This window comes from Monopterus albus, unplaced genomic scaffold (genome assembly GCF_001952655.1).
Source record: "Monopterus albus unplaced genomic scaffold, M_albus_1.0 scaffold18.1, whole genome shotgun sequence".
Taxonomy (NCBI): domain Eukaryota; kingdom Metazoa; phylum Chordata; class Actinopteri; order Synbranchiformes; family Synbranchidae; genus Monopterus; species Monopterus albus.
In genome coordinates, this window is record NW_018127898.1 from 2,437,118 (window position 1) to 2,453,397 (window position 16,280).

Consider the following 16,280-nt stretch of genomic DNA (forward strand, 5'->3'; position numbering starts at 1 on the left):
TGTACAAGTAAAGGTAAGACCATAAACTTTTATTATTTCTAGTTAGAAATAAGCTCAACTGGAATAAATTTTAACCTCAAATTAAATATGGGTCACGTTTGTGTGAAGAATGCTGATATGAGATATAAAACATAACGCATTGTCTGTTAACAGACAATTTGTATTTGTATATCTGACTGTAAAAGAGTTAGTGCCTCACCAGCTGTCAACCTCACTGCACGTCACTGGTGAACTCTCATTACTTTCTGTTCCTTAGCATCTCAAGGAAACAAAGGAAGGGAAAGCAACAGTGTTATCTATTAATTAATATCTACATTTGTGTCTGTAGATTTTGAGCTGGCAGGCTTTGTTCATGTGGCATTATTAAACAGCTAAAAAATGTAAAGTTGTTTTAGGAAAGAAACTTTCATTGCCTAGATGCATTTTATTTGTGTAACTTCAGAAGCCGATCTTTAGAATGGTGATCAAATGAAAAGCAGTTAAAGTTAATAAAATGAGGTTTATTGCAAAATGTTTAATAACAGATAGCATCAAGTAATTAGATCTGTTCTTTGCAAGAAGAGAACATTATGAGCCCTTTATCATTGTGCTTGATGTGGTTTTCATAAACTTCACTGGCACAGGAAATGTGGAGGAGAAGATATAGTGGAAGCAGCCCAAGCTGACCAATTACTTTTTGGATGAAGTCAAAGTTAGCTAAAGGTTAGCCTATGGGAAACCACTTAAAGAAACAGCTTGGCATTTTGCAAACACACATTTTGCCTTGGTGCACATCCCTGCACTCTCTGTCAGAGTCAATGACTTTGTTTTTTTCATTTATTGTTTTAATGCTGAAAAGTTACTTCAGAATCAGCAACCAAATGTAAGGGATGGAGAAAACATTTTGGTTCATTTTAAATTAACTGATTACAGAACTGGCAATGAGGGAAAGATTGTTCTCCCATTTGGTCACATTTATGAAGCATCAAGTAAAATAACACTTACAGATATACTCAAACCTGTTTCCAACCCCATGTGCTAGTTATTAAAAGTTTTTGCAGCCAACTAACCACTATATGCTGAAATATCAAGGTTAAACATTTCCAAGTTGATTTTAACTCCCAAAGAGCAAGTTTAACACATTCAGGGTAAAATGTTGTTCAGTGATGGAGATATTTGAGAGAGTTGGTCACAGCAGTGTTAGCTGAGCTCCTTAGAGGTATAATTACACTCCACCAAAACATTTTTCCATTGGGCAACTTGGCATCATTTTCCAAATGTCATGCAGTTTAAACTAAGTGAAATGATATACTGCACTTATTAAACTTTACAATTGATGCTGTGACTATCACAGCAAATTGAACAAGTGCTGTACAAAGCCTTGCTGTGGCGTTTGTCCAAGTGATTAGCTGTAGCTAGCAGTCTATGGTAGATAGCTACTGAAACTGTCTCTATAACTTTGACATGAAAAGGTTTTACATGCTCAGAGCAATTTATTAGGAAACTGTCTTTTTTTTAATTTAAATACAGTGGTGATACAGTTGATTGCTAAGGGGTCGGTCTCATTGGCTGTCACCCAAAAAGTAAAACATGTAACTCTGAATAGTGTTATTTGTAAAAATCACTTTTATTGTTACTTTAACACTGTTTTGCAAATTAAAGAAGAAACTCTGGCGTGGTGTTAAATGTTTAACCATTTAGAAAATGTTTGAAGAGCATGGAGACATATATAAACCCTGAACAAATGTTGAAATGAACTCTGTGAAAGTTAATTCAACCCTTGACTTTTTGCTGTATTCCAAAATACTGGGTTACATAAATTTGATTAACTCCCATTTGCAAACACTATCAACACACCCAAAGCAGCTCCATGCAAATACAGAATCTTTGGAGGGAGGCTTCACTATTCAGCAGCATGGTTTAAATTGTGATTCTGACGGAGTTCTGACAGATATATCCTACTCTATAAGTCTACCACAATTTAAATCCAACTTTTTAAATTGCTCAACTGTTATTAAAGCTAAAATATGCAACTTAATGTAGCACCAGCATGAAACTCCAAACCAATCCACTCTGCTCCGCCCAGCGCTCCCTCTCCCTGCTCCACTGCGATCTGCTCCGCTCCGCTATGCTCTGCCTTGCTCTTCAGAGATCCATCATTATGAAATGACACTAAATAAGAATGCAGCAACACTTACTGATCAAGCAGAAATCATTTAAAATCTCTGATTGGTTAGAGAGATCAGTCCCACGTAAAAACCTTTAGAAGCTAATATCTCTGCACTGGTGCTGTTCAGAGAGTCTGGGTCACAGGAAGCTTTGACAGCACCGCAGCGCCCCTCCACATTAAAACAAGTTTTTGAACATACAGTATTTCTACCAAACATAAAAGGATAAAGCCCCATACTGTAGCTTTAACTTAGTTTTAGGATGCAGTAATAATAAATATACTGTATTATTAAACTCTATAGAACCATCCACCTAAATCTGGTCCATGTAGGTCCTTTTTTAATCTAACATTACCGTATTTATGACATGTAACATTATAATATGTAAACAGTACAGACTAAGTAGAGCAGTGGAATTTTGCCTAGAGCTCACTTCAAAATAAAGCTCCATCACATGAATAAGCTGATACAACCCCAAGAGGATTTTTATTTTGATTTAGTTGCACACATTTAACCACAGTCTGTGCACTGTATTGGCCACAAATGGCCAATAGAGAGGTTTCTTTTTATTTCTATTATTAAACCTAAGCTCACTGATATAAATGGGGTGGACAAAGTAATAGAGACGCTTGCCAGGTTAACGCAATACAATCCAACAGCACCACAAACAACATTGTCCAAAATGATCATACGGCTGACTCAACACATCATCACTGAAACATTCAGGATGGTAGGATTTATTTCAACACTGTTGTATCAGATTGCATTACTTGTAGCCTAGTGTGTCTAACAAACTGCCAATTGCAAATATATTTGCTGTGACAGTGTGTGTGCATGTGTGACAGACCGATTTCAAGGTCTATCAGAAAAAGCTTTCTGCCATTCTTTCTCCCAGGCTCTGTGCTTTTTAACCCCCCTTTGACTGTACATTTAGGTCATCAAGAAAATCACAGATGTTTTGCTCTGAATGAAACATTTTCATTTTCAGCCAAAATGTTGCCTCACTTCAAACAACAGATTCACATCTGTCCTCCTCACTTCCTGTGTTTCCACTTACTGTGATGCCTCTGAATTTCACTTCACATTGTGCAGTAAATCTTGAGGGCAGCATTCACCACATTTGCTGTAGAGCAGGAGGCAAGAGGTTACTTCTCAGCATCAACAAAGAACAAGTGGGAAATAAAACATATCAAATACAGAAAATAAAAAAACTGGAGTGGCTGGGAGTGGAGCAATTAGAAGATGCTTTCAGAGTGGAGCAGAAATTTCTGCCACACTATTTGACTCACGCACAATGTTTGGCTTTCCTTATTACAAACTAACAAGACTACATGAATCACAGATTTCAGTTTCCTGTGACTTTAAATCAGGCAAGAAAAGAGGGCACTAATCTTGCAAAGGAAATATTCATTTGTAGAATCACATATGTAGATGAGGGAACAATCACTCAAGATCAGGAATGTTAGCTATCACAAATTGGCAGATGTGTGTACACTGCCAGCACACAGGGAAACACCATACAGTAGGAAGTCATTGTCATCGTGTATCATTAATTCCTCTTTTCCTTTCCCTTTTTCTCCTACTAACTTCAACATTTTGGCCTTTAATTGAGCCACTAGCTTTTATTCCCCCTTTGCCATTTATCTTTTTTGCTCCACATTTAACCCCTAGTGACAAAAGCACACAGGCACACTCTAATTCATGGCTATGTGATAAATGCACTGGCTTGGCCTTTGTACTATACTTTCATCATGTCTCTTTTTCTTTTCTCTATCCTCCCAAGTCTCAACCAGCGTAACTGTAACTCTTTCTGCAGAAACATGCACACCCACACACATGCGCACGCACACACACACACACACACACACGCACAAACATATTTGTTTTCATTCCTCATGGGGACTTCACATTTGCCCTGTTTCCACCAGAGGAACTTTCCCCGAGATCAGGAACCTTATTTGTAACGAAGTTCCTCTACCTGCCAAGTTTAGGTCTGGGGCATAGTTCCACCCCTGAAAAAAGTACCTAGGAGGAGCAGTACTTTTAGAAGGTCCAAGAACTATCTGGGTGTGGCCTGCAGTGCTGAACATTGCTGACAGGTCAAATACAGGGCTCTATAGTGTGAACATTTCACTCACATATGCAAGAAAAAATTTGAGTATGTAAAAATCAGTGTGCCAATGTGAACAATGATTTGGGCGCACTGATGCAACTGACTCCCAGTTCCTTGGGTTCTCGCTTTGTAAGGAGCATTTTATCAGTAGGCCTACACAAAGAGACCAGCGAGTGGGATTAGTGGATTGGACAACATGGTCTTGTTGTTTGTGAAGCGGCTTCTCCTGGTGTTTCACCTGAGGGTGGCGCTCAGCTCCTCCATACATGGAGCGCAGCAGGCAGAGGCCGCGGAGGAACATGACGTCAGCTGTAAAACATTACTTGGAGTTAACAGTGCCTATGTCCTGGGACTTTAGTTCCTGGGAATAAAAAGTACCAGGAACTTTCTGGTGGAAACACAGCTATTGACTTATATTAATTTTCTGGGACTGACTTCCAGTCGCTGTTCATGTGGCAGACCTCACTCCTGTACTCTTTCACCACTTGAGACCCATTGCCCCTACATGAGTTGTTATGAAGGTCTCGAAAAAAATTGCGATGAAGAACTTAAACGTCATATGTGGATCTGTATTTGGACCCTCACCAATTTGCATATAGCTGAGCCTGAAGCACTGGGGATGAATTATTGTTAAACTGAACCAAATATATTCCCATCTAGACAGAACAAGTCAGGGTCACTCAATTAGCATGTTATACAATGACTTTAGTTCTGTTTCAATGTGATTCAGCCACATATCTTGATTCAAAAATTATTATATATGAAGGTACCTAGTCCATTTATCCAGTTTGTTTTTAATTTGTTTGGAGGTAGTGTCAGATATGATTTTTACTAATACAGGTTCATACCAGTAGAATCGGTCTACAATAAAAGGTTGTTTAACATGTTTCATGGTGTCCTAAAGGATGAATATCTATGCTATGCTATGATACGCAGGGGCAGACTAAGACTCCCAGCTTGTAAAAAAAGAATGCTACGTCATCTCTTTTTTGCCACAAGGAATTAGAAAATATATTGCAACAGTCAAAAGGGGAAAACTTCAATAATGCTTTAGGAACATTATTAAATGTGCACACAGTTCAGTTATAGTTTTGTCTAGGCATTTTGCATTTCACGTAGGAGAATTTGTGTGAAAGGTGTGTTCATTATGGGAACTATGGTTTATGAGGAATGTACAGCGTGCAAAGGAAAGCACAATAAGTATTGCATTTGGTGAATATGCATTATGCATTTGTTATTAAATGGTGAAGGTTCATGATGAGTAATGTAATTTTCATGAATGTGAATTAATACATTTTACCTCTTACCTCTCTTACCCTACATTTCTAATCCTAACCGTTACCCTGCCCATAACCAAACCTAGCTGAACCGTAAACCATGTCACCACTCTAAAATTCAATGATTTACACACAAGCAAGGCCAAGTCCTCACAATGTCAGTGTGTAAACAGATTTTGGTCCCCACAGTGCAAGTAATACCAGGTGCACACACACACACACACACACACACACACATGGACTGCTCCTCTCTTCTGTCATAAACACTCCTCCATTACTCCCCTGAGGATGTGAATGTGTCTCCATCTTGCCCTGCCCCCTCATTAAATATTGATATGATGAGTCTCACCATATTAGCAAATGGCTGTTGAGCACAGATCTCTGCAAGAGTGTGTTCGTGCCAAAGAACCTTAATGAGGCAGGAGCAGATGCATATTTAAAATTGCCAACACATTAAATCATCAAATAGTTTTAGGTGTCTTCTAACTCCATTGACATTTACAGGTGTGTCCCTCCACTCCCTTACTTACAGTAGAGCAGCACCACTGCTAAATTCCATCTGCCTGTCTGTTGAATGAGCTGATCACAGAATTAACTGATTGGTTGCTTTAATCCATTTCGGTCCAGTTGGGTCTATGGAGTAGCATTAATGAAGCCTTTATATTGGTTAACTATCAAAATTGCAAACTGTTATGAAGGCATGATGGTTTAAACAAGCTAAAATGTGCCACAGGTTTTATCCATGAAATTCCATGATGATCTCATTTTCATCATCATGATATAAAATTTAATAAAAACGATTTTATAATCCTTTTGATAGTTGTACTGATCTACCGAAAATCTTTTTTCCAATTAAACTTTAAATTTATGGCATTTTGTTTGAGTGCAAGAAAACCAGAAACTGTCAGGCTGCAGTAGGTGAACAGAGAGCCGCGCTTCAGGGCCTCATAAGCTTACTGTAAATGTTGCTCATGATCTTGGTGCTTGGTGTCTCTGGTAAATCCTAGAGTGCCCAAAATACAGTAACTGCTAAGTTTCCTGTAGATTTCTCTGAGAAGTTTAACAATTAAGCGCCCTCTCCTGACCGACCCTGTTCAGGGTCTTTGAATAAGATGCTCCTTTTATCGTTGTTCTGTTGACCTGCTGACAAACCTCACTTACGAACCAACAATCTTGGTTTTTTTGTCTGCATGGATTCACTCTCTTTTGCAGAGTTGATCATTTCAACTACTATAGTTCGTCTTTAGGAGTGAAAAGAGAGTCCCTGACCTATGGCTATTTCGTTCTTCACTTGTATTTGGTGCAGTGACAAGCATTCATTACAATTTGTCTTTAGAGTTGGTTCTTTTTTTTATTCATAAGTGTTGCAGTGCAATTTATTGCAGTGCAGCTGTTTTCATGAGTACAAAGAGTACCGTGTCACAGTTGGTACTTGTTGGAGTCAGCCACTTGTTGAAGACAAGAAAACCCCCACAAACAGCTACAGAAAACATTTCTACTTTCATAGGTCAAACGATATAAGCATTGAGCTGCTTGTCAATCAGTGAGTGATGCGGCAGCCAACATCCCTGCAGAGGATTAAAGGAGTGTTTTTAAAAGAATGAAACAGTGATAAAGTGAGGACTGATTTTCTGCATAGGAGGGATGTGTCAAACAGGAGACATGTGGTGAGTATGTGTCCTCAGGGTAAGGGCAAGAATACAGATAAAGTTCCTCTCACTGCTGGAATGGAGTGGATGTGTTCATGAGTGTGTTAAGAGGAAATGTGTGCTGCACACTGCCTGGTTGTGTGTGATAAAGACACAGAAAGGACTCCGTGGCATATAGGAATTAAAATGAGAAACGGCATATGTGCCCACAAACACTTCTGCTTGTACTCTCGCATACAGTCTGTCACACTTGCATCCTCACACACATTCTTTTCTTGATTTGCAACGTGGCACGCAGCCAAACACGAGGTGTGAGCTGCAACATTAAAAAGCTATTAAGCCATCATTAGTGGCACTGCGGCCGCCCAGTGTTAAGGCCTTGGGCTCTGACAACAACAACAAAAGTCTACTGTTATTGTATGTGAATGTACTGTAATGAACCCACTGTGTTTCAGAGATTAGTTACAGCCAATATGCCAGAGATAAGTCAGGTCCCTTCCCTTCACTGGCACCACACATGGAGAGCCAAGACCAGGGAGGGGTGATAGCACACAAGTAGTACAAGCCTCAACAGCGCAAGTGATTTATATTTTGGGTTCGGTAAAAATGTTATGTTGCATGACAAACAACTAGTGGAGAAAATGCACATGAGGCTTATTTGTTAGTGTATGAAAGAGGAAGAACTGGTTTGCAGTGGAAATAAATCTCTCAGCATCTGCTGCTGGTTTTGATTTATTTGATGAATATATAATATTTTTCATTGTATTGTTTTGTATCTTTTATATCCAAAATTGCCTTGAGTCACCTTCAGACGCAGTAAATTCCTCATATAGATAGATCCCTGTGCATAAAAAACTAACTGATTAATCGTTGCCATGCTAATGACAGTACAATGCAATTCGACCCATTAAATGTGAAAATTGAAGCTGCTATTTGTAACTGCAATCACTTCAGTTATAGCTTAGGAACCCAGGTGATAAAATATGAAATGCTTTATACTTTAATTCAGATTTAATGAAGTCATGCAATGGGCAGTTTGTGAATATAGAAGAAAGATGCTGTTCTCAAAGGGGAACATGAAATGGCTATAGAGATGATCACTGCATGCTTATGGTTTAAAAATTATTTTAAATATTTAGTTGTAGAGGCAACAACTGGACAGCAATTTCTGATTTGTGAGCTCATCACAACCTCCAAGGGGAATCATCAATTTGTGGCTCCTGAGGAATCTAGATGAAATCTCATTGATTGCTTCAAGTAATATTAGCATCAGTCGGGGCTTAAAACTACATCTGAGAATTAAATTAAAATTGTAGGGGTGTGAAGTTAGAAAGAAGTGAAGTTACCAGACCTCTGTAGCCTGCTCCTCATCTCTGCTTGAGACTAGTGTATATAATAATAATAATAATAATAAAACATCAGCCACCACTATTATAAAACACCCAAACCTATGATTGAACTCTTGGCAGTAAGAGTCACACTGTGGGTAATGCACGCACCAGACTTTGACAAGGAAGAAGAACAAGTAATTAAAGAAGAACGACATTCACATCTCTGCATTGATCGATCCATCCATTATCTACACTACTTTACCTGTAGAGTGTGGTGGGAACTGGAGCCAATCCCAGCAAACACTGGGTGAAAGGCGACGAACACCTTGGACAGCCTGCCAGTCCGTCACCAGGCTGACACATAGACAGACAACCGCTCAGACACATGTTCATATGTACAGGCAATTTACAGTCATCAACTCAGCCAACCTGTGTGTCTTTGGTTTGCTTTGCTGTCAGATGACACTGCTAACCACCTCAGCACTGTGCTCCCCTGAGCTTAATCCACAGAGTTTAATTAAAATTTGTATATCCAAATAAGAAAATTGTCTTTTTTATTTCAATTAAATATGTGATTTTGACACACTGCACTGATGCAAAAAGTCACTATAAATGAACACTTTACCATGCAGCAGGTTCTAAACTGCTGTTATAAAGAAAGGACCTTATGAGGCTAAGCAGTTCTGGTAGAAGTACTCAGAGCCTTTACTTAAGTAAAAGTAACAATACCACAGAATAAATAACATTCTGTTACAAGTAAAAGTCCTGCATTCAAAATGTTACTTAAGTACAAAGGTAATGGCTTCAAAATATACTTAAGGTACCAAAAGTAAAAGTACCCATCAAGCAGAATAGCACATTTCACGTGAATATATATCATATTATTGTATTATAATTACTGACACATTGTGTACATCACTGCAGATGGTATGGCTGGCATTCATTTTAACTACCTTACATGCTTATAATTTGAGGTACTGCTGGGGATTTTGTAAATTTCCAACCAGGTATCAATAAAGTCAGATGATTATAAAGTATTTTGTATAGTTAATCTGATTCTGAAAAGGAACTAGTAACTAAACTCATCACATAAATATGGTAAAGTAAAAAATACAATATTTACCCCTAAAATGAAGTGAAGTCAAAGTATGAAATAGCAAGTAATACTCAAGTACAGTTACCTCAAAACTGTACTTAAGTACTGTACTTGAGTAAATGTACTTAGTTACTTTCCACCACTGAGGTTAATCCATACACTGAAGTATGTTAATCTGGCTAGAACATAGTATAAGGCTGTGGACTAACCACCATGATTGATAACAGAAGCCTTGTAATAAAAGTAATCTTTTTACAGCTTTAATTTAGAGCTAATTACTTAAAAATATTTTCCCAATGAGACAGATTGATCTGATTTGTTGCTTAATAACTCCCGAAGGAGAAACTATTGCTATAATTTATGTCTTAATCTTTTAAATTGAAAAATACTTGAAAGTTCTGGATATGGTCCTAAACTGTAAACATCAAAATGTATTAGAAAAGAAAGCCTAAGGCAGAAAGTGTGCTTGGTGTTTCTCTGAGGTTGACATGGCTCGAGGCTTCTGATGTTTTCCAGATGCTGCGACAGGTTTCAGAAGAAATTGGCTTGATGACCATTTCTCATGCTAGAATTAGACTTGGTAAGGAGCTGGCACTAATCTTAGCAGGACTGCTGGTGGGTGGATGCCGAACTGCAAACTCACACACACATACACACACGCTTGCTGGACCATTAGGCTGTGTAACCAGATAAAGCTAGAGTGTATTGTAGGCTGACTGCCAGTAGTTCAGAGTGTGAGCTGGTGACATTCACACAACACAGATAGAAAAAACAGGTCCACGCGCGCATCCTCAGACAGATAGTAGAAAAAAAACACTTCCAAAAATACGTGAAAATATTTCTATAAATGATTCATGAAATAGTTCTGAGCTTTCATTTCTTTTTCCATCATGCATTTTTATTACCGTACACTTGTGGGCATGTGTGTAGAGTGTGTTTATGTACGCTGTAGACAGAACACCGAGGCCTTCTATTCTTACATCCCTGCCCCTGCTGAAACTAATTGTGCTCCAGCAGGTAGATGGTGACCCATGGCAGCACTGATGCAACATGTTGACATAAGAGACCAGAATAGTCACCCAGCATCGAACCCAACCAGAACATTATTAGGTCTTCTGCTGTATCATGTAATTTAACTTTGAATATCACACATTAGCTTAAGCTAATAAACCCCCTCAGTTCCTTCACAATGGCATAAGAGGCCCATTTTAGTGCCACTCAACCTAAATCTCCACTGCACAATTTTTATATGTACAGTGAATCTGTTTACTCGTAGTGCCAATCCCACTGAGAAGTTCAACACCCTTTTGATTTGTTGGAGGGGTAGATCCTACTAGTTCACTGGAACATCATAACTTACAAAGTATTAGACCCTGTTCAAAGTACAGCTGTGCTTCGAGTTAATGCTATCAACGTACAGTTTACAGTAAAGAATAGTGTGGAGAAATCTAATGAAGAAGAGCTAAGCCTGATAAGCTAAGCCAAAATAGCTGCTACTTAAATGATCAAGTTCAATCTTGGTATCAAATGTTACATTATTTGCTCCATTAGCAGCAAAAATATAAACAACAAAACTATCTGACTATTTCTTTTCTTGTGTGTAATGACCATTACACTCTGCCAGGTCTGCTACAGTGGTTTTTACTGCACTAGCTGTTATGAGCGGATCATTGTGCACACACCTTTATCTTGGACTGAACAATTTGCTCTAATGTTTGTCACTCTGATGTAAATATAATAAAAATATAAAAAGCTTCTATTGCATATTCCTCGATGAAAAATAAAATATCCTAAATTTAGCGACAACACACACATACCCACGCAACAAAACTCCTGTCTCTTCCTGCATTTCCAGCATGCAGTATTCATTATCTTACTGTGCCATACAGACCGCTGCCTCCATCTGCTGTCCCACTGTAAGCTGTGGAGATCAAAGAGAAAAAAGTAGGGGAAGAAGAACCAAATAGGGTGCATAGATAATCAACTGTTCTTTAACTGTGTGATGAGCTTATGACACCCTTCCCCCCTCCTAAAACCATCTCTCACTCTTCTCCCCATGTAGGACAGTGCCACTATGCAGTTCTGTGCCAACAAGCTGGACAAGAAGGACTTCTTTGGCAAGTCAGACCCTTTCATGGTCTTCTACAGAAGCAATGAAGATGGAACGTGAGTGCTTGATGGGGTTTTTTCTCCTCATTCCAAGTGTTTTGAATGAAGGTGCAGGTGTTTGAGGAGGCCTGCTGAGACATACAACAGTCCTGGTGATCAAAAGCTACACTTACTGTCCACCACAGTTGCTGCATTTTGTCAGGCATTAAGTTGTCTTTCTTAATGCAGCATGAAAGAGTTTAAGAGCCTGAAAAATCAATTAGCTTTAAAGTACAATTTCAGAAAGGTGACAGTAAAATAATGAAATATGCCAGTGGAAACAATAGGGAAGAGGAGGTGATGCAATGTAGTACAGAAAAATATAATAATATGGCATAAGAGGTGAACTGCACTGGTTATGGAGCCATGCACAACTTAAGAGGCTACAGAGGCACAACACAACCACAACTCCCATGATTATACCTGCACATAAAAGACTGCAGGAGAACAAACACAAACGAGAAGCAGGTAATGTAAAAAGCATAAAAGAAAAAGGAAAAAACATAAAATCTGCCTTTTCCATCAATAAGAAAAACAGTTTCTGAGTCAGTTCACGTAGGGATGCATAACACTCTCCTCACACGTTTCCGGAGTGCAGTTCAGCCTCCCATGGGGCTCTGCATTTGTAGCAGCATCAGCTCTATCTATCCAGAGATGCTTTAGCAAGTGTTTGGTTAGCTGCCTTCTCAGTTTTTAAAAAAATACATTACAGGCTGGGAAGTGGATCCCCACAGACGTGCTAGAAGTATCTGCTGTTGGGGGACAAATTAGATGGCTATGTGGCTAAAGGACTAACAGGATTTGAAAAGGCTTGAAGCACTTAGTGGAGCACAAGTAATCTGAGGCTTTGGGCAAAAAAAAAAGGTATATGCATTGTTGCTTTCTGAGGGGATATGTCTTAGAATTTACATGTCTCTGCTCTATGAATCATTTTAGATATCTGAGAAATTAATTTGCATATCAATGTCACACTTGTGGTCGAGGGATTTAAAAGTCACAGTGAAATATTAAATTATTCTCTGTGTCTATAACAGAATATAGCTGGGAGACAGGCCAAACAGTAAACAAAGCTGGGTACAGCCCTATTTAAAGTATCTCCTGTCATTGTAGGATTTCTCATTGTCCCTCCTGTCACCTCTTCAGCTGCATGCTCCTCCCCTCATTTTCACAGTCCCCTGTCTCTGGCTTGTACAATTGAGAAATAGCAATCATTTTTATTTTTCTGCCTTTTATCTTCTCTTCTAGGTTTACTATCTGCCATAAAACAGAGGTGGTGAAGAACACATTAAATCCAGTATGGCAGCCTTTCACTATCCCAGTCAGAGCACTCTGCAACGGAGACTATGACAGGTACAGTACAATGCAACCTGCCATTGTTCCACAAGTTTTTGTTTATCTTCCACTGCCGCAATGGCCCCCACCCCATACTGAACAGTCAGTAAAGGTCCCGTTGATATCTTCTGCCTTTCCTGATTATAATTGACTATCAGCTTTGTTCATTGCTCTAATGAGAATCTCTCTGACATATTGATGACAGCTATTACTACAACATAAGTTTAACTGCCATAAATCAATACCGGTTCAACATGCTGATGTGTAAAGCATCCCATTCTTCCTACTGTCACATAATTTCAAAACAGCCGTGTGCTTAGGACAATCCCCTGGATTGATCTTTGCTAGAAAAGCAGAGGTCTGGCACAATGAGCCTCTTCTAATCTCCGCTGACCTGCTTGTGAAGTTTCTTGTGACATTGCGCTGCTGAAATGATGCCATTGAGCTGGGACTTGTTAATCATCTAACACTAGCTTTGGATTGCACTCTAGTAATGGAAAAAGCATACCTTTAATTACACTAGCTAGCTTATTAAATCTGCTTGCAACAGTTGTCATTTCACTGAAATTGATGGCCATTCACTAGAAATGAGAGGCGTGCTTTTGATTGGGGGACATAGTTTAGAATATTAAGTTAATATAATAAACTTATTTAAAGAAACCAGATATAGTGAAGGAATGTGCTTTTCAAAAAATTATTTGAATACATGGTATTATAATTTGGACTGTTTGTCATTTTGTTTTTACCCTTTGTCCCCTGAAACACTGGATTACATTGCCATAAAACCATGAAAGGTTGCTCTTCTCAGTGGCCACAATGTAGACATGGTGTACCAGAGGGGAGAGGAATTGAATTTTCAGCTTATCTTATTTGCAGCTTATCTGCCTGCCTATAATTTAAAAGACAGTGATTGGAAGAAAACATGCTAAATCATGAAAGAACTGGAGTGGGAAGATGAAAAGGGGCAGACAGACATTACTTCTGTGGTGGGAAATATTTCATGTGACACTGTATATTTTTTCTGCTTCTCCCGATTTTCTCATCTTGCTCTCATAAGATGTCTGTCATATTTTATTTGCTTGCCATCAAACTAATTACTGGGAAAGGTGAAAACTTGAGAAAACTGAGATAAATCCCAAAAAACACCAACAGACAGGAAAGGGGTCGATGAGGTTGTCTCATGGCTGTATGTTTTGCTACTTGGGAAATATTCAGCCTGAACTCATTTACATCAAATACTGACAATATGCAAGCACCTTTAGAGTGTCATATGGACGCCGACGGCTACCTTTGGCATCCCTATGTGACGCACAGGGTTTTCAAGTTCAGTATCCACTCATGTTGGCATTTGATGCTCAAAGCATGAGGTCATATTAGATGAAGGGAGAAAGTCCACAGTGGCTGACCAAAGTGGCTGTGGTGGATGCTGGGTCAAACAAACATTGAAATTTGCTGCAGGAGAGCAGAATTCACCTCCAGTGTATAATGAAGTGCTTTATAATCGGTGAGTTTTAACCCAGGCCATGATATTTTCATAAATCTAACCATGTAGTTTTTGTGCCTAAACATAACCACATTGTTTTTTTGTTTTTTTTTTTGTACTGACACAAGTGGGCTAATGCTGTTCTATAATAAAAACCCAGAGCATCTTAAGGGACACCAAAGGCACCCTGCAGCATCAGTATTAGATGCAAATGGTTCTTGACAAAACATCAGTATTTGATGCACTAGGAGTGAAAATGTGTTGAAATACTATGGGAAACTGCGTGAGCCAGCCAATCACACGTGCCTAAAAGAGGTCACTATCCTGTCAGAGCCAATCATGCACAAAAGACTGAGCTGGGGATCAAAAACACTTCCTAAATGCAACATTTTAAAAACATGCACAAACACAGACACACAGAGTTAGACTATAACATGTGAAATGCCACATGCTTATGCAGCCTGAAATGCTGCAAGTCTTGAAATATCACCAAGATAGTGTTATAAACAGGCTGGATACTGTGTGGGTGAGGAATAAACTCCGTGTCATTGTTTGCTTGCTTTTGTGTCCATAACGCTCTAGCTCAAAAATAATAACTTATTTTTATCAACCTCTGCAATAGTACCTTATCATCCAAGCTGTATTCATGCGCTTAAGCTCTTAAGGCTGTCAGTACCTCTGATTATAAAATTACTGTTTACACCCATCAACTGAAGGAAAGCTTCAACTGATTTGAAAAGTGGCGTCCATGCCCCAAATATCACTATGGAACAATTTCCATTATCAAAGGTCTATGTTTAGATGAAACAGAGATCAGATCTCTTTGGCTGTTAAAGATAAGTTTGTCAGTCAAAAGAAGTGCTCAGCCACTATTGCCTTGACAGGAGCCTGCCAGTCTTGGACAAATAGCCTGAATCTCATGGCTAAACACACCACTAGGCTAAGTTTGACATGCAATATTGTTCTCTTTGCCATTTTGGTCCACTGCAGGACCCAGAGTTCTTGTCAAAGACTGAATTCAAACTTTCACCCCCAAGCTTGCAGACTCCACTCATAGGTACCATGACATGCTCACCATGATTGTCAACTTTATAAGTGTGCTGGGCAGCAAGAGCATAAAATGCACTATATGACCTGATTAAGACCTTGACTGTTTCCATGGAGATAAAGTGATATGTCAGAACTTAGAAGCCATTTCAGAGTATTTTTCTCAACAGTTCTTCACTGTATAGATATTAGCAAAATTATATAGGACACATACAGTGTGATTGGTATATGCAATGCTAATGTTATATACATATTAAACCCTCAACTGATCCCAATTTTGTAAATAGACAAAATGCACCTGTTTAACAGATTATGACAAACAAATTATTGAGCAACATCTCTGTGAAAGTCTACAGAAGATCAGCTTGGGGCCCCTTGTGGACATTTAGATTCAGACAAAAACTCACTTTCACTGGTCTCCACTGTCGTAAGTTTCTAGCCAAATTTTAAACAAACTTTCAGAAAGTCAGCAAAAGAAAATTTACTTGATGTACAGTTTCATCCACTTTTGTTATGTAAATATTAAAAGTTGAATTGTTCTCCATTCAGGTGCCTTTAAACAACTTCAGGACAGAAGCAATATGCTCCATGCACAACATGATTTATTCACCATTTCCATTGCGCTTTGCTGCCATATTTTGTTCATCAATGCACCAT

The 16,280-nt window shown here is 38.8% G+C and overlaps 1 protein-coding gene across 1 annotated transcript in view; it reads left to right on the forward strand.

The window, feature by feature from the left end:
- The window catches only part of cpne5b (copine Vb), a 114,258-nt gene that overhangs the window by 73,677 nt on the left and 24,301 nt on the right, over nucleotides 1–16,280 (forward strand). The window contains exons 8-9 of the mRNA XM_020593095.1: nucleotides 11,676–11,779; nucleotides 13,007–13,111. Coding sequence (XP_020448751.1) covers nucleotides 11,676–11,779; nucleotides 13,007–13,111 — 209 coding nt within the window. The remainder of the gene's footprint in view (nucleotides 1–11,675; nucleotides 11,780–13,006; nucleotides 13,112–16,280) is intronic.